Source organism: Pogoniulus pusillus, chromosome 9 (genome assembly GCF_015220805.1).
Source record: "Pogoniulus pusillus isolate bPogPus1 chromosome 9, bPogPus1.pri, whole genome shotgun sequence".
NCBI classification, from domain to species: Eukaryota; Metazoa; Chordata; class Aves; order Piciformes; family Lybiidae; genus Pogoniulus; species Pogoniulus pusillus.
In genome coordinates, this window is record NC_087272.1 from 7,772,815 (window position 1) to 7,790,680 (window position 17,866).

The 17,866-nt window shown below is 40.9% G+C and overlaps 1 protein-coding gene across 3 annotated transcripts in view; it reads left to right on the forward strand.

Annotated features, from left to right (window-relative positions):
* Window positions 1-17,866, forward strand: part of GSTCD (glutathione S-transferase C-terminal domain containing) — a 72,011-nt gene that overhangs the window by 50,809 nt on the left and 3,336 nt on the right. For 2 of the 3 annotated variants that reach the window (XR_010303314.1, XM_064148445.1), the window contains exons 9-11: window positions 5,266-5,399; window positions 8,486-8,516; window positions 14,934-15,003. Coding sequence is in view for 1 of the 3 variants with exons in the window: in XM_064148445.1 (XP_064004515.1) it covers window positions 5,266-5,399; window positions 8,486-8,516; window positions 14,934-15,003 (235 nt within the window). In the remaining 2 variants the exon portion in view is untranslated. The remainder of the gene's footprint in view (window positions 1-5,265; window positions 5,400-8,485; window positions 8,517-14,933; window positions 15,004-17,866) is intronic. The other variant, XR_010303315.1, reaches the window with a different exon arrangement.

A 17,866-nucleotide genomic window follows, 5' to 3' on the forward strand; every position in this document is an offset into this window, starting at 1 on the left:
AAGAAGTGTCTATTCCAATCAAATACAAAAAATATGAGAGCTGCCTGGCTGTGTTGATGAAAATGTGGGTAGATTCTTGGTTTAATCAGGTAGTTTTAAAAGTAGTGGTTTCCCTACGCCAGGGGAGATTTAGGCTTGAGGTGAGGAGAAAGTTCTTCACTGAGAGAGTCATTGGACACTGGAATGGGCTGCCCGGGGAGGTGATGGAGTCGCTGTCCCTGGAGCTGTTCAAGGCAGGATTGGACGTGGCACTTGGTGCCATGGTCTAGCCTTGAGCTCTGTGGTAAAGGGTTGGACTTGATGATCTCTGAGGTCTCTTCCAACCTTGGTGATACTGTGATACTGTAATTAATGCACATAGTCTTCTGAAGGTAGGAAGAGGATATTACTGTTGCTCAAATTAAGTCTGAATAAAATGAGATGAGAAATGTAATTAGTTGACAGTAAAACTACACTAAGATAAAGCAAACCACTCAAGATTACACAACCTAAAACTGAAGAGAACCTTGTATGAGAGAGAGTTTGTTAGACTGCTGATGAACATATGTGTTCAATGCATAATTTCAGGCAGAATGATTTCAGTTTTGCAAGACTTATGCTGAACACTCCTGTTGTAGTCAACAGGTGATAATCTGACACCCAGTTAACCATAAATGAGCAGAGCAAAGCAGGAATCTTTCTGCAGGAGCAAAGTGGGTGATTAGAAAACTGATTCAAAGCATCTGTGTCAGACCCTGAAAACAAATGAAATGAATGTCTTGAGAGTTCTGCACCCCTAGGGAAGAGTAAGGCATAAATAATCCCTTGCAACTGTAAAAAAACCTGTCTTGTTTTGTGCTCTGTTAACAGAATATGAGCTTTTGCAGCAAGCTCTAAGCTTTCAGTGTGAGTCAGACTATTCTTTAAATCATCCATCCAAGGGCCTGTTTTGGCTGTAGCTGAGGGTGTTTGAAGCTGAAGGTTTATGGGACATGAACAGTGCTGTTTTAACGGTTTGGTTGGTTTATTTAATAAAAGAAATGAAATACAGTGCAGAAGAAAGAAGATGGGATAAATTATTTCAGCCTGGTCCTTCTAAGTGTAAATCTCAAAATCTCTAGCTGTTTTCCGTGCTGAATAGTCACATAAACCTCAGTGGATGAACTAGAGATCTGTTTCAAACAATCATGATCTTACCAATAATCTACTGATTTCTGTGTATGAAATGTGTCATAGTTTTTCAGTGAAATGACTTGCCAGTTCTGGGATGATTTGAATTCTTCTCTTTATTTCTGGAGCCTATTTTTAAAGTTAATACAAAGTGAACTATCTCCATGGGGTTTTTCACTTCTAAAAAGTGCTATGCTTGTAAAATCATAGAATCATTTTGACTGGAAAACAGGTTTAAGATCATCAAGTCCAGCTGTTAACTCAGCGCTGACAGTCTACCACTAAACCATGTCCTTCAGCACCACATCTAAGTGTTCTTCAAATACTTTCAGGGATGGTGGCTCCATCACTTCTCTGGGCAGCTGTTACAGGACTTAACCAGTCTTACAGTGAAGATTTTTTTCCTAATGTGTTGTCTAAAACTCCCCTAAAGCAACTTGAGGCAGTTTTCTCTTGTCCTGTCACTTCTTTCTTGAAGAGACTAACATCCACCTCCTTTCAACCTCCTTTTGGGCAGTTGTGGAGAATAATAAGGGCTCTGCTCAGCCATGGTTTCTCCAGCTTAAGCCAGTTCCTTCAGCTGCTCCTCACAAAGCCTGTTCTCCAGACCATTCACCAGCTTCATTGTCCTTCTTTGGATATACTCCAGCAATTCATTGTCCTTACTGGACCCAAAACCGAACACATTATTTGAGGTGCAGGCTCATCAGTGCTGAATCACTTCCCTGGTCCTGCTGGCCACACTGTTGCTGAAGCAGACCAGCATGGTGTTGACTTCATTGGCCACCTCAGCACACTGCTGGCATATATTCAGCTGTCTGTTGGCCAACACTTTCAGGTCCTTTTTTTTTTCCAGGCAGCTTTTCAGCCACTCTGCCTCAAGCCTGGAGCATTGCATTGGGTTGTTGTGACCCAGAAGCCTTCAACTTGGCCTTGTTATACCTCACTGGCCTTAGCCCAGCTACCCAGCCTGTCTAAATCTCTCTGCAGAGCCTCTCTACTCTCAAGCAGGTCGACACTCTTGCCTAAATTGGTATCATCTGCAAACTTAGAGGGAGCACTCAATCTCATCATCTAGATCTCCAGATGACTGATAAAGGTATTAAGGACAACAGACCCCAATACTGAACCCTGGGGAAGACCATTTGTGACTGGCTGCCAGCTGATTTTAACTCCATTCACAGCTTTTTGCGCCCAGGAATTCCCCCTGTTAAAATTTTTGTGGCAGGGGAAGTAGCACTGGGTTGAGGGTTGGACTGGATGATGATCTTTGAGTTCTCTTCCAGCCAGAGGTTTTCTGTGATTCTGTATATCAGAAAAATTCCCTTGGAAATTATTCATTTCCAGGCCTGTGATTTCAGTGTCTTTAACTCTGTAATCTATTCAACAAACAAACCTTCAGCTTTCCTGTTTTGGGAGACCAGTAACAATCTGAGCTTCAGAATGAGTTTGTATCCTACCAGACGTAATTAATTCTTCAGGTAGAGCTCATTAATTCAGAATTGGCTTTCCTTTGCAGCTACATATAAGTCAGGAGCTGGCTGGTTTCCTGACCAGTAGTGTGAGTGTTTGATGTAACATGGAGTTTATCTGCCTTTGTATTATTACATGATAAACACTGGAGTGATAAAAAAATGACATTGTAATACCATAATGCATGTGTACACACAAAGCTTGGTGAAGCATTGTTTCTTAACCTTCTTCTGAGGCTTCTAAAGCTGTACATTCATTGCATGACTTCATTTTCAGTAAAACATTACAATGGAAGTGTGAGGGCAGATATGGTGGTGAGAAATTTACTGCTTATAGTACTTGAAATATAAAGAGCTACAGGAAAAATGAATGTGGCAGAAGATGTCATCTCTCTGCTTCTTATACCAGTTTTAAACATGTTTATATGCATTATAATTTCTTGGCTATCAAATCTTCTTTACTTATCTGCTTTCTTTTCTGTTATCTGCCAGGGAGTTCAAAAGCAGGTTAAAATAAATGTGTTGATCATTTCTCTTTTGCTCCACATAAAATTTCTGCCTTTATGAATTTCTGAGGTAATGAAGATCAAGCTTCTGAAGCAACATCTGAATGCCAAACATTCTGGTAGATTGTACTGTTACATGTTGTAGTGCAACCACCAACCACAAAGTGAAAGCTTCCAAACATTTCTGTGCAGTGCTGATTTATGTGCCAACACCCAGAGAATTCTTTGAGATCTTAAGGGTGTTAGTAGTTCTGTAGTGCTCACAGTACCTTGACTAATGTGTGAAAACAAGTTGAAAAGTGTCAGCTTTGATTGGAGGATGGAGGTGTATATCTTTTGAGTGTGTTGACCTCTTTTCTGTTTAAGGTTATGGAAATAAACCTAAGATTTTGTGAAACATTCTTTTTCCCCTCACTTTTTCTGTGTGTGCTGGGCTGTTCTGAGAAGCTTTAGCACCAAGGCAGTAGTAGTACAGGGCAGGGATCTTACACTGTAGGAGCTCTGTTCTCTTCAGGGGCCACTTAATTTCCCAGTGTCTAGAGATGTATGGGTTTGTGAACCAAATGCATTATCTGCATTTGTCCTTAGTTTTGTTTCAGATAGTGAGTCTAATGTATCCTGAGAAAGCTGCCTTGACTTTTGTGGTTATTTGTTTAACAAAATTGATTCTGAAAAACCCAGAGAAGAAATTAATTGCTGTAAAAGTTCATACGAGGTCAGCAGAGCTACTGATTGGATCTGTTGTGTTTTGAGGCCTCTTTACCAAATGTGCAAGCAAAGCACTGTTTTTTTCCTGCTTGGATAGATGAGGAAGTAACTATAATTTTATTCCATGACAGTCTAGTAATAGCTGTGATATCAAGAATATATCTCTGATGTAAAAACAGTTTCATAATTGTTTTTAAATTCATGTGAACAGAAAACTTTAGCCCTGTGAAATTATTTTTTTACTAATTTTTGAATGTTCTGCATGAGACAAGAGCATTTGTTACCATCTGTATTCACTTACAGTCAGTTGGTGATTAATGGTCTGCTTAGCTGAGCTTACATCAACCAGTCTGCAAACAAAACCCTCTTTGTTTTAATTTATATCTGAGAGCAAAGTTGTGGGGTTTTTTATCTTCCAGTTGCTGTACCTTGAATAAAACGTTTTTGAACCCTAAAATCTAGGCTTTGCAATTTTAAACCTTATTTTTAAAGTTAGCAAGAGAAAACAATGCAGTTTTAAAGATCTGCAGTGCTGTGTGAAATGAAAAGCCTGGCTCAAAAGTGTCCTTGTTTCAGTGAAAACACAGAGTGATGTTTAAGCACCAAACCTGCTCTTTGAGTTACTGAGTATGTGGAAGAAGGAAGGAGAAGGTAATAGCTTCTTTTCAGCTAGCCCATTTGGTATCATAGCTGTTGATTTGGAGAGAGCTGTGTGGCTTTCCTTGCAGCATATTGAGTACAGCAGTAATCTGCCTTTCTGTAGAGAGGATGAAGAATTTGGGCCCAACCTGTGCATTCCCCAAACAGATCAGTTATTAAAGGTAGCTCTTATGATCAAGTGGCATTTTGGGTTTAGTTCAAGAGCTAAGAAAAGAATAAGCAGGGAAAAAAAAAAGGCAGGGCAAGTTGTATTGGACACTTGCCCCCTTCTGTGTTTCTTTTCCAAAGTTTTTACCCAATACCTTACAACCAAGTGATCAAAATGTATGTGTGAAGGTTGTGACCTTCAGGTGTCTCTGTTACTTCTCTTACTGCTAAATTAAAATCCAGTCTTGAAGTAGTTTGTATTTCTGAGTTGTTTTTGCTTGATGAAAAATTTTGGCTAATTACCATGGTAGTTCTTCTTTGAATATTTTTCTGGAGCTACATTTGATATTAAAGTGTAGTGCACCTACCTTTTAAGTGCTTCTGGTGAGTGACCCTTATTTCAGCATTGGTGATTCCCTTGTTAATGGAATAGGCCATAAATTTTCTTTAGCTATAGATATGGAGGAATGGAAGGAAAAGCTGAGACTAAACCTTTGGCATAACAACTTTCATACATTTAAGTAGCTCAGGCAACCAAAAAAACACTGCAACAGGATTTTATTTAGGATGTTACTGTAAAGAATTTGCTGATTTCTTTTTTCTCTTTGCTTTTAACACTCTAGGTGGCTCTGCATGCATGTGGTGTGGCAACAGACATGGTGATCAAACACTGTATCAAGGCACGGGCAGCCTTTGTCATCTCCCCTTGTTGTTATGGCTTCATTCAAAACACAGTGAAGTTTAAATATCCACAAAGGTAAAAGCTAATAAAATAGGCCTTAAAATATCTACTTAAATAAAGGAAGAAAACACTAAGATGAGAATAGAATCACAGAATGTGAGGAATTGGAAGGGACCTCTAGAGATCATCAAGTCCGACCACCCTGCCAAATCAGGATCACCTAAGGCAGGCTGCACAGGAATGCATCCAGGTGGGCCTTGATAATCTCCAGAGAAGGAGACTCCAGAACCTTTCTGGGTAGCCTGTTCCAGTGCTCAGTCACCCTCACCACAAAGAAGTGTCTCCTTGTGTTGAAGTGGGACTTCCTGTGTTATGGCTTGTACCTGTTGTTTCTTTTCCTATCACTGGGCACCACCAAAACCAGCCTGGCCCCTTGGTCTTGACACCCATCCCTCAGATATTTATAGACAATAATATCCCCTTTCAGCTTTCTCAAGACTAAACAGCCCCAGGTCTCTCACTCTTCCTTCATAGGAGAGATGTACAAGTCCTTTAGTTATGCTTGCAGCTCTCTGTTGGTCTCTCTCCCTGTCTCTCTCACATTGGGAAGCCCAAAACTGGACACAATATTCCAGGTGTGATCTCACCAGCACCAAGTATAGGAGAAGGAGAACCTCCCTAGATCTGCTGGACACAATTTTCTTGAGGCACCTCAGGAGACCATTGGCCTTATTTGCCACAGGGGCACATTGCTGTCCCATGGATAACTTGGTGTCCATTAGAGCTCCATATTTGTTCTTCATGGAATTACTTTCCAGCAAGACAGCCCCTTACCTGTACTGGTGCCTGGTGTGATTCCTCCTCAGATGCAGAACTTCACACTGAATAAATCAGCTGAAGATAATTGCAAGTGAATGGGCTGCCCAGGGAGGTGGTGGAATCACCATCCCTGGAGCTGTTCAAGGCAGGATTGGACGTGGCACCTGGTGCCATGGTCTAGCCTTGAGCTCTGTGGTAACAGGTTGGACTTGATGATCTATGAGGTCTCTTCCAACCTTGGTGATACTGTGTGATACTCTGAATCCTGAAAAGGAAAACAGATTGGTAACGTTGGGGTTGTTTTTTCTACCTACCTATAGTACAGAAGACTTTTATACTATCAATGTAGTAGATACAGCATATGGGAATCAGTGTAATATCCAGACCTTTTACCTTGAAATCACAAAATCAATAGAAAACTCATGAAAACCACTGTAAGAAGGGCAATTGACATTTTAATGTTGGCAAAAGATGTAAGCAATCAGCTTAAATAAATGGCTCTGTTTTATACCACAGTTTACTGCTTGTAAAACTCTTCTGATTTATGCCCAAGTAGACAAGCCCTCCTGTATTTCAGTTCATATTTTTATACCTTGGGCTGTACATATTTTGTCTTCTTCAAATCTGCAGTGTTGAAGATCCTTAGATAAATCAGGCTTAAGAATTTTAATGCCTTTGATATAAATAAAATGTAAAAGGTAAGCATAAAGTGGAAGAAGATAAGAAGCTAAGAGCTTTCTGAGGCAGAAGTAGATGGGGGAGGGAGTTGTGGGCTCTTTTTCATAAAGCTGAGCTTTGCATTTTGGATGTTCAAGATGAGTGAGACACAGTTCTACTAGGAATTACAGCATGGGCTTATGGATGTCTTTCTTAAAACAAGGAACTGAAGCATGCTGTCTTCAAAGGAATCAACAAATCTTTAACCTTATGCATCCATCTTAAGTGTTTTTTTTTTGTGTGTGTTTAATAACATCAAAAAGTGCTGTTACAGAAGTGCTTGGAGAGTGTTTAGGATTTATTGATATGATAAATTTCTATTTAACAGTGTTTTCATAGTCAAATTGGTTCTTCTGTCTTGTTATGCCTCTTTTTCTTTTCCTGTGAGACAGTAAAACAAAAAAGCATTTTTAAAGAACCAGCAATAACATTTTAAGCCTTCTAAAATTATCATACCTGTGCCTTTTCTTTATTGCCTTGTTTGAAAGTGGACTTGAGGCTTTTGAGCAGTTAGAGTTTTAGATTATCCATGCTGGAAATGCTCACTGTGGTAGAAAACTTCCATTGCTGTAGATGCTCCAAGACTGTAAATTATGGCTTTGTGTTTGCTAAAATTTGAAATCTTAAAATCATAAACTGATGTAGAAAATCATCAGCTCTAGCTTGAGCTTGTGTTTTCCTTATTTGAATATGATCATAAAACTTGATAGCCTGTCAGCTTCCCTCTGTTGCCCACTTACTCAGTTCCACCTTACTTTTGTGTTGTGAATGTGTCTAGAGGCTGTGTACATGTAATACAAAGCATGTATGTGACAATGTGCAAACATCAGGAAATCTATCTTAGCACTTAGAATGATTTGAAGAGAGAATTTTTATCAATAGTAAAACATATATATATATATATAAGACAATACCCAATGCACTCTTCATTTTTTACTGAACTAGAATTGTAATGGTTTCTGGTTTTGTTGAATGCCTTTCTGTAGGATACAGATATTGATGTTTTGTTTAATATGTATGTGATGGTTTGGGTGTTCCCTGCCCCACCCACACTTTGGAAATCACCCAGACTAGACTCTGCTGCCTCTGGAAATGGAGTGAAGCTTATATTTACAGCTAGCACAATATACAAGCAGATATTTACAGTACATACAGAAATATACAAGATAAAAGGTAATACAGAAACATAACAGCCCTCCCAGAAACCTGAGTCCCTAGGAGGGGCTCCCAACTGCCCTTCCACCTTCTCCCACCCATCTCAACCTTACCCCAGTCCCAAGGAAGAATGGAGGTTTGGTCAGGGGGTTAGGAAGCAAAGTGGATTAATCAGATGGCAGAGAAGCTAAAGAGAGAAATGCAGCCCAGAGCTCCCAAGCAGAAGTGCCCTTATCTATGTTTGGATTCTTGTTCTTATACCTCTCAGCAAGCCTATGAGTGAAGTAGACATCACCCTTGTTTCTCTTTCACCGCCTGTAATCTAGTTCTTCTCACTAAAACATTCTAGCTAGCTTCAAACTAGCACAATGTGTTTGAGTATGTAAAGCTGCTTCTATTTTGCACCTCTGCTTTTTTTACATATTAACTGAATTTATGTGTGTTTTTTTTCTTTGTTTGCTTTTTCTCAGTCGTCAGTTCAAAGAAGTTCTGTCCTGCAAGGTATGTAAAAGGATTGAGGGTGGAAAGGGATATCTGCAGATTCCTGAATTTCTCCATATCATCTTAGGAATTATAAGTGGTTATTTGTTAATTGCATGGTGAAGCATGTGAAATGTTCATGGGTAGTGCAGATGTCGTTGTGTTGCTTTCTTTCCACCATTCATTCTTGTAAAGACTTTTTCTTCAGTGAAATCATGAAGTACAAGCAAGCCATTCCTAATATGCCTTACTGTGTAACAGTTAATGACTGCAAGATACAAATTTTAGATCCTGAATACAGCTATTTATACTCTGGTGATGTCTGATCATTTTTGAGATGAAGTGTTTGCTTTTATAGGTATAATTCTCTGCTAAGCATTAGATTTCTCCCTCTAATTTATGTCTCGAAGACTGGATGTAGTGAGTAGGCTGAGGTTAATACTCATTAGCAAGAATTTTATGCAGTATTGTTCTAAAAACATTACTCAAAATTGTTTCAAAAATAGTCACCCCTGGAGAGTCAAGGTTTGTGTGGAGATAGTCTAAGAGGAAAAAGGAGAGAAAGAATCAATGAGGCATGCAGAACTGACAGAACAAAGGTAACAAGTAACAGGGCAGTGGAAAAGGACAAGAGCACAGAGGTGGACAGCAGACAACCAGTAGTGGTCTGCATTTAAACTAGTTAGAGGTAAGCAGCCAACAATTTGAAGGTTAGATGCACTTAACCTAGAAAGAAAATGTTTCCATTTGAGAGAAGCAAGGCAATACAGGAATATGCTAGGAAGTTTATGTGTCAGATCTTAGACAGCAGTCTTAGTGTTTACAATATAAAAATTAATTTTGAAGATGCATAACCCATTGTAACAGAAATATGAGAAGGATGGTGTGTTTCACAGAATCAACCTCTGAGATCACCCAGTCTGACCTATCTCCCAGACCTATCCAGTCAACTAGACCGTGGCACTAAGTGCCTCATCCAGGCTTTTCTTGAACACCTCCAGGGATGGTGACTCCACCACCTCCCTGGGCAGCCCATTCCAATGCCAATCACTCTCTCTGCCAAGAACTTCCTCCTACCATTCAGCCTATACCTGCCCTGGCACAGCTTGAGACTGGGTCCCCTTGTTCTGTTGCTGGTTGCCTGGGAGAAGAGACCAACCCCCACCTGGCTACAACCTTTCTAATATCCACATTTTTCTGAGATGGTAAGCATAGCAGAAATGCTTTATATAAAAGGAAAGTGGACATTGCCCCTTCTAATCCTCAAGTAAGAAGGCATTTAAACAATCCAGAAAATTTCCATCCAACTTAAATAGGGAAATTCAGTTATCTGGTAATGGCTGGATGTTAGGAGGAAGTTGTTGCCAGAGAGAGTGATTGGCATTGGAATGGGCTGCCCAGGGAGGTGGTGGAGTCACCATCCCTGGAGGTGTTCAAGAAAAGCCTGGATGAGGCACTTAGTGCCATGGTCTAGTTGACTGGATAGGTCTCGGTGCCAGGTTGGACTGGATGATCTTGGAGGTCTCTTCCAACCTGGTTGATTCTATGATTCTATAATACACTCCTCTGCCTGACAGTCTGGTTTATGTGCACTTCACAAATTAAATGAAAATAAACTTCCATGTGTTGAGATGCTGGAAGTGGCACAGTGGATTTGGACCTGCCATTGCTTGGTTTTTTTCCCCCTTGATTAACATTCTTTTTAACACGTTTGTAACACATGGTCATGGAGAACTCAGAGTTCAGAAAATGTTTGTTTATTAACATATTATTTGAAGTAAACTTGTTGACAGTACAGGGAGAGAAGTGCCAATCATAAAGCTAAGGATGCACTCATTGACAGTACAGAGAGAGAAGGTGCCAATCATAAAGCTAAGGATGCACTCATTGACAGTACAGAGAGAGAAGGTGCCAACCATAAAGCTAAAGATGCCTAGATTAGGATAGTGTGCCTAAACTCATTAAAAATCTGTGTAAATCATAGGGTTTGTCAAGACTACAGAAATTCTAGCATTTTATTAGTAGCATTGTAGAAGGGCAGAGGGGCCAGGGACAATGCTGAAAAATACGTCTGCTGTTAATAATGTAGGAGGCTATAGAAAAGATCTAGGTTGGTTGGTGCCTCAAATAATCCTAGTTATAAATAACCTCTGTTATAATACAGCTATCTATATGCTGTTTTCTATTTCATATTAATAAATTGTTACAGGTTACTGGCTGGTAGCCAAAGCTGCCATGTGTTAGCCAGACATTGTACGTGTCACACCCCCCCCCCCACCCCCCAGTTCCCACTTCAAATTCATTTCTCTTATCTTTCATTTTAGTAAGATCTGAAAGGACATCCAGGAGTCTGGCAATTCTGAAGCTTTTCTGATGAGAACATTATGCTGTAATTCATTAGTTTCTAGCTGCAAAGGAATAAGGTCATGATAGCTGCAGATTTCTAATGTGATATATTTTAAGACTCCTATTTGTCAAGACACTCTCCCGATGGGAGAATTGGAAAGTAAAACTGAGTGGTTTTGCACAAACAGCTTTGAAAGCTTGACAGGATGCTCTGGTGACCAAGTCAGCTGTTCATGCACACACAGATTTTTGAACAGTTTAACTTTTTGGGATCTTCTCTGTACAAAGCCAAAGCTTTAGTCAGTCCAGATTTTCAGGTTAACTGTCAAAGCTTATGTTGACTCCAGTCAAATTGGGTGAGCTGAGAACCTGACGCTGCGAAGAGCCTTTTTGTGTTGGGTGCTTGCAGGATGGTGAATCATAGAATCATAGAAAGAATCATAGAATCAACGAGGTTGGGAGAGACCTCCAAGATCATCCAGGCCAACCTAGCACCCAGCCCTAGTCAGTCCACTGGACCATGGCACTAAGTGCCTCATCCAGGCTTTGCTTCAGCACCCCCAGGGACGGTGACTCCACCACCTCCCTGGGCAGCCCATTCCAATGCCAATCACTCTCTCTGGCAACAACTTCCTCCTAACATCCAGCCTAGACTTCCCCTGGCACTACTCAAGACTGTGTCCCCTTGTTCTGTTGCTGGTTGCCTGGGAGAAGAGACCAACCCCCACTTGGCTACATCCTCCTTTCAGATACTTGTAGACAGCCATTAGGTCCCCCCTGAGTCTCCTCCAGGCTAAACACCCCCAGCTCCCTCAGCCTCTCCTCATAGGGTTTGTGTTCCAGGCCCCTCACCAGCTTTGTTGTCCTTCTCTGGACACCTTCCAGCACCTCAACATCTCTCTTGAATTGAGGAGCCCAGAACTGGACACAGGACTCAAGGTGTGGCCTGAGTGAGGGTTTCTGTGTTAACATAGATCTTCTCCCTCTCCTCTGAATCCCTCTTTTCCCCCCCAAGCTTCCTATCTTTCCTTCTACTCCATTTTGCAGTAGTCATATCTGGGTTTAATGTTATCAGCTCTTTTGTATTACAAAAATAGCCATATTTGAGCTGACTAAACTGACTGGACACAACATGTTTGAGTCCTAAACATGGTACAACATGTTCCCATTTTTCAGTAATATGTTCTGGTTTTGCTGGCCTGTTCCTTACAGAGCTGGGAGCTGAAAACCTTCATACACTAGGGAACAAATATCCCTGCCTCAGGATACTGTAAATCTATGAACAATGTTTGATAATCAAGTACTGAGATTGTAAGAAGGTAGCAAATATGTGGGCAAATTTTCTTCTCATCAAATGTCTATTGAATCTATGAGTTGTTGAGCTCTGCTGTGGAGGGACTTAACATCTTGGTTTTTACGAAGGTAGGATTTTATTTGGATTAGTTGTGAAATGAAGACACTTAGATGTTTAGGTCCCTCTAATAAAAAGTTGAAGTGCATGTAGTGAATGTCCTTACTTCAGAATACTGAGGAAAGCTGAAGTTTCCATAGGCAAAGTTGCTCTCCCCATCTGTTACAGAAACTAAACCTGTACAATCATCATTTTTAATCTGGCAGCAATACAGAAATAATTCAAAAAGAAAATTATTTCTTTTTGATGTGAGACAGATGTCTCTCTTTTCAGAGCTATAGCTCTGGAAGCTTTACTTAGAGCACTTTTTGTCGTTGTCCATTCCTGTTTTCTCCCCACAACGTTATAGAAGACTTGGGAATGTTGTACAGTTCTAAAATTATTCTGATTTATTCTCTTCTGTGCTTAACATTGCAGCTGTCCCAAAGAGCACAGCTGTCATCAGACCATTAATTTCCTTGCTACACCTTCAAGGTGTTTTCATTCACCATCTGGCTAGCTTGCCTTCCTTGACTTGGCTGGTCTTTGAGTAAAAGTTCTGCTACCATGAGTGGTGGATTTTGAGTGCAGATGAAGATAGGTTTTTGCCTGCTTCTGTAGTGAATTGTGCTCATTTTTGTGTAGGAAATTGCCTTTTTTCATAGGCATTTTTCTTCTCTTGGTTTCAGGGTAATATTTTTTTGCTATGTTCTGATTGATCCCAAATGAATTTGGCAGAGCAGAGGCAGTTTGACCCACGAAGTGATTGTTCTGGGATTCAAAAATCACTGCTTGGGAGAAATGTGCAGTAGTTCAGATCACCTAGTCAAAAATTTTGGACTGGCTGCTTATTGATGTAGAAATGCTGTCCCTTGATGACTGCTGAAAGAAGGCTGTGTTGCTCATCAGTAACTGAAGGCAAACTTTGTCTTTGAGGAATGCTATCTTGTATATGTTGCCTCCAATTCAGATCCTGCAAAGAGAGAAAAATTAGCAAGAAACAAATGCTTGTGAGTAGAAATATGATCATGGTTACAAACTAGTACTAGATTTACACACATTTTTACAAGTCAAAGCAGTACCAAAGTTAGGATTTGCACACAGATGATGTTTCTAGAAGTATCAACATGATAGAGTTATTGATGCTTATAAAAATGCTGACACTTCAGAACATGGAATTAGATTCTTCTGATCTTTTTTTTTGGGAAGAGGTCAAGTGTTCCTATGTTGGATATAGTAATATTAAATGTAGTGATTTTATAGAATTGTCTGAATATTATGAAAACATAACCAATGGACAGGCAAGAGTTCAGTAAGTGCTGAATAGAGAGAAAGTGGAAGGTTGGAATGACCTTAGAGACTGATGTAGCAAATGTAAACAAGTGTAAGCCTGGAGTCTGTGGTTTTCACCTATCTCTGCTGACTTAGAATTGCCAGACACAATATATGTGTTGTTAAGAGAACGTGAAGAATGTCTGCCAAGTAGTGTGTAGTCCTAACGTAGGTGTGTATAACTGTGGGAGGATTCTCCCGCTGCAGGATATGAGCTGGTAAACATGAGAACTCACGCTGGGGAGTGTCCTTGAGCTGGAAGCTGAGCTGTGCACAGTGAGCAACCCACGCACACCTACAGGGGGCTGAGCCGGCCTGCCCCCTGGGGTGGACACCGCAGGTTGTTTTGACACAGGGCAACCTATCTGCACCTTACACATGACTGAGCCAATCTGTACTGCCCACTTGTGCCAGCCTCACACTGATTGTGCACGCTGTCTCTGAGCATTATTTAAGATGCTGCGCTGCCCTAATAAGGTGTACTGCTGCATAGCAAGCTGTGGAGTCGCAGTATCACAGTATCACCAAGGTTGGAAGAGACCTCAGAGATCATCAAGTCCAACCCTTTACCACAGAGCTCAAGGCTAGACCATGGCACCAAGTGCCACGTCCAATCCTGCCTCGAACAGCTCCAGGGACGGCGACTCCACCACCTCCCCGGGCAGCCCATTCCAGTGTCCAATGACTCTCTCAGTGGAGAACTTTCTCCTCACCTCGAGCCTAAATTTCCCCTGGCGTAGCTTGAGGCTGTGTCCTCTTGTTCTGGTGCTGGCCACCTGAGAGAAGAGAGCAACCTCCTCCTGGCCACAACCACCCCTCAGGTAGTTGTAGACAGCAATAAGCTCACCCCTGAGCCTCCTCTTCTCCAGGCTAACCAATCCCAGCTCCCTCAGCCTCTCCTCGTAGGGCTGTGCTCAAGGCCTCTCTCTAGCCTCATCGCCCTTCTCTGGACACGCTCAAGCATCTCAATGTCCCTCCTAAACTGGGGGGCCCAGAACTGAACACAGGACTCAAGGTGTGGTCTAACCAGTGCAGAGTACAGGGGCAGAATGACCTCCTTGCTCCTGCTGACCACACCATTCCTGATGTCGACTCGTCAATACCCCGATCTCGCCTCTCACCAGCCTCCTGCCTCCAACGTATAACCAATCTGAATCTAACATGATGTTATAATCCTATTATGTAGCCTTCTGATAAAAAAGTATATAAGCCCATGCTTGTGACACAATAAACAGATTGGGATTGGATTTGGATTGGCTTGTGTCAGGCCTTTGCCCTGTCTCTTACTATCCCCCTAATACTATGGTATTGCAGCCTATGACATTTGCAGGCAAGTCTTTTTTGATTTCTTGTTTATCCTTTTTTTCTAGGAGCACATGATCCTGTGCAGATTTGCAGATCAGACAGCTGTTCAGCTTCCACCTGAACGCAGGAGAATTGGTAGGAACTTCTACAGCTGTTGGGTAAAAACTATCACACCTTACTATGTAAAGGAAGAAGTCATGTTTTGATAAATGGAGTGCCTGTTTTTCACATAACACTGGAAAATTTTGAGTTTCTTCTCATTTCACCTCTTGCTGTTCTGAACTATGGTGTAGAAACTACTTTCTTCTCAAAATTATTAATATGAGAGAGAGATTTTGCATTTTACTGATTTTGTTGTGGTGGTTTTTTTTGGCATTGTTGCTTCATCTGTTTTCCTCCTACCGTTCTCTACAAAGAATGAAGTCTTTGTAAAGTTCACTAAATTGCTATTGCCAGTTTAACTTCCATTACAACACAGGCTATTTGTAGAAGTGATTTTTGGTGTGCACCCTTTTTCTTGCTTGCAGTCACTGGTGCTAACTCTTGTTGAAAGGCCAGCACCTAATGCTGCACTTGGAAACAAGAAATCACAGAATAACAGAATTGTCAGGGTTGGAAGGGATCTCAAAGATTCTCTAGTTCCAACCCCCCTTCCATAGACAGGGACACTTGCCAATAGATCAGGTTGCCCAGAGCCACATCCAGCCTAGCCTTAACTTCCACAGAGAGGGATTCCACCACCTCCCTGGACAACCTGTTCCAGTGTCTCACCACCCTCCTGCTGAAGAACTTCTTACTACCATCTAGCCTAAATCTACCCTCTTCTAGTTTTGCTCCATTCCCCCTACTCCTGTCACTACCTGGCATCCTAAAAAGTCCCTCACCAGTTTTCTGTAGGCCCCCTCCAGATACTGGAAGGCCACAATAAGGTCTCCTCAGATCCTTCTCTTCTCCGAACTGAACAATCCCTACTCTTTCAGTCTGTCTTCATGGCCCTTCTCTGGACACATTCCAGCACATCCAGATCTTTCTTGTAATAGAGGCTCCAGAACTGGATGCAGTACTCCAGGTGGGGTCACAAGAGCAGTGTAGAGGGGGAGAATTGCCTCCTTCAGTCTGACAGCCATGCTTCTCTTGATGCAAACCAGGATATAGTTAGCTTTCTGGGCTGCAAGCAGAGGGTGGGTGCAGGCTTAAAAGCAAATAAGTCTATTGTCCACTCTGTCCCTCTTATTAGAATTATGATTTTAGGAGAAAAAAAAACCACAGAAGTTTTTGAGGGATTTTTGAAGTTTTGGGTTCTTTTACTAGTGAGTAATATTTATAATCTGAAGACTTTGCCAAGCACACAGTTTAGCTTACCCCTTACCTGGGGTACCAGCCTTCTTACTGCATGTGACTTCAGATATAGTTACAGCAGTGCAGGACTCAGTTTTTACCTTTCATAATCAGTTCTATTTCAGGTTTTATTGCCATTCTGAGTAAAAGCAGCTGCCTTCTGTTGGGTTATTTCTGTGCAATTAACAGCAGAAGTAAGTTGATCTCTGAGATTTTAGTTTCTTGGTCAGGTGTCAATGATTTCTGAGAAAAAGAAATGCAAGAAGCTATCATTAAGATAGCAGGAATTTCATTACTCTATACATAACACTTCAAGTATTTGGAATAAGCAAAGTAATTTCTTCATTATGTGCAATACTGTAGTATTCTTTGACTAACAAAAGGGTATAATGTGCTCCTTTGTTCTGATGGAAGCAATAAACTAGTTTCCAAGTCAGAAAAGACAGAAGGGGCTGGGAACTCTCATGGTATAACTGTGCAGTTTCGGCTTGCAATTACATTAAAGCAGTAGTAGCAAATACTCATAGTGTTTTTAAAAAGCTTTATCAGAAGAATTCAAAGTACTTCCTATACTCACTGCAGAAAAAAAGAACAATAGAGATTCTGAAATAACTGTAATAAATTTGCCATCTCTTTTGCTATCATCACAGCATTTCAAACCCAAACCTCAAAAGACCCTGTGTTTAAAATGGGCGGTGTTCAGTTACTGGTGTAGCTCTCCATGTTGTCTCCTGCTTCCTGACAGGTGAACTGAAAATTGGCAATGGACCAGAAAAAACGTTTTTGAAAGATTGTAACTTTTATCTGTTTTCTGTCTCTCAAACCACAGTGTTTTTTCATCTAATTTAACTTTCATCTGCTTTCCCCTGGTGAAAACCCAAATATAAATCTTATTCCTCTCCCTTCTCTTGCATGATTGTTAAGATGTTAGTTTTTCTTTTAAGTTTTGTGAAATAATAACCTGTTTCAGCAAAAATCATTCCCATTTTATTGTTCTGTTTCACTTTTGAAATGGGTTTTCTGAGAATCTCATTGGGATCCTTTTAAGTTTTGCTTGCAAATAATTGAAGTCTGAATCAGATCAGTGTTACAGAGAGAGTGAGGTATTTCTGTTTGCTTGCTGTTAGTTAATTTTGTGCAGTGTGTGATCACAGCTGGAGAAAATTGTGGATTTCATTTAATGAAAATATTCCTGAACAAGCTGAGGTGTTTTTTTTTTTTCTTCCTTAGTGCAAATGGTGGCAAAACAACTTGGGGTTGTATCATAAACTGTATTTTAGCAATTATTGTTGAGTTTATGTAACTTAAGCAAAATGAGAAATCTCCCTCTGGAGATATTCGAGACCTGCCTGGATGTGTTCCTGTGTGATCTGGTGGAGGTGATCCTGCTCTGGCAGGGGAGTTGGACTGGATGATCTTTCACAGTCCCTTCCATCCCCTGACATTCTGTGATTTTTGTTTCATTGCCTGTGAGCCCCTGAGGTGCTGAAGTATTGTAGTTTGTCTGTGACTATTATGGCTGAAGCACCTCATTTGTCCTAGGATTTATCATCAATTTCTGTAGTATTCAACTGGGAAATTCCCAGTTGAATCCAGTGCTGCTACATGCAGCAGTTCCCTGTTAAATGAACAAAGTTCTGTTTCCCATTTTAACTGGACA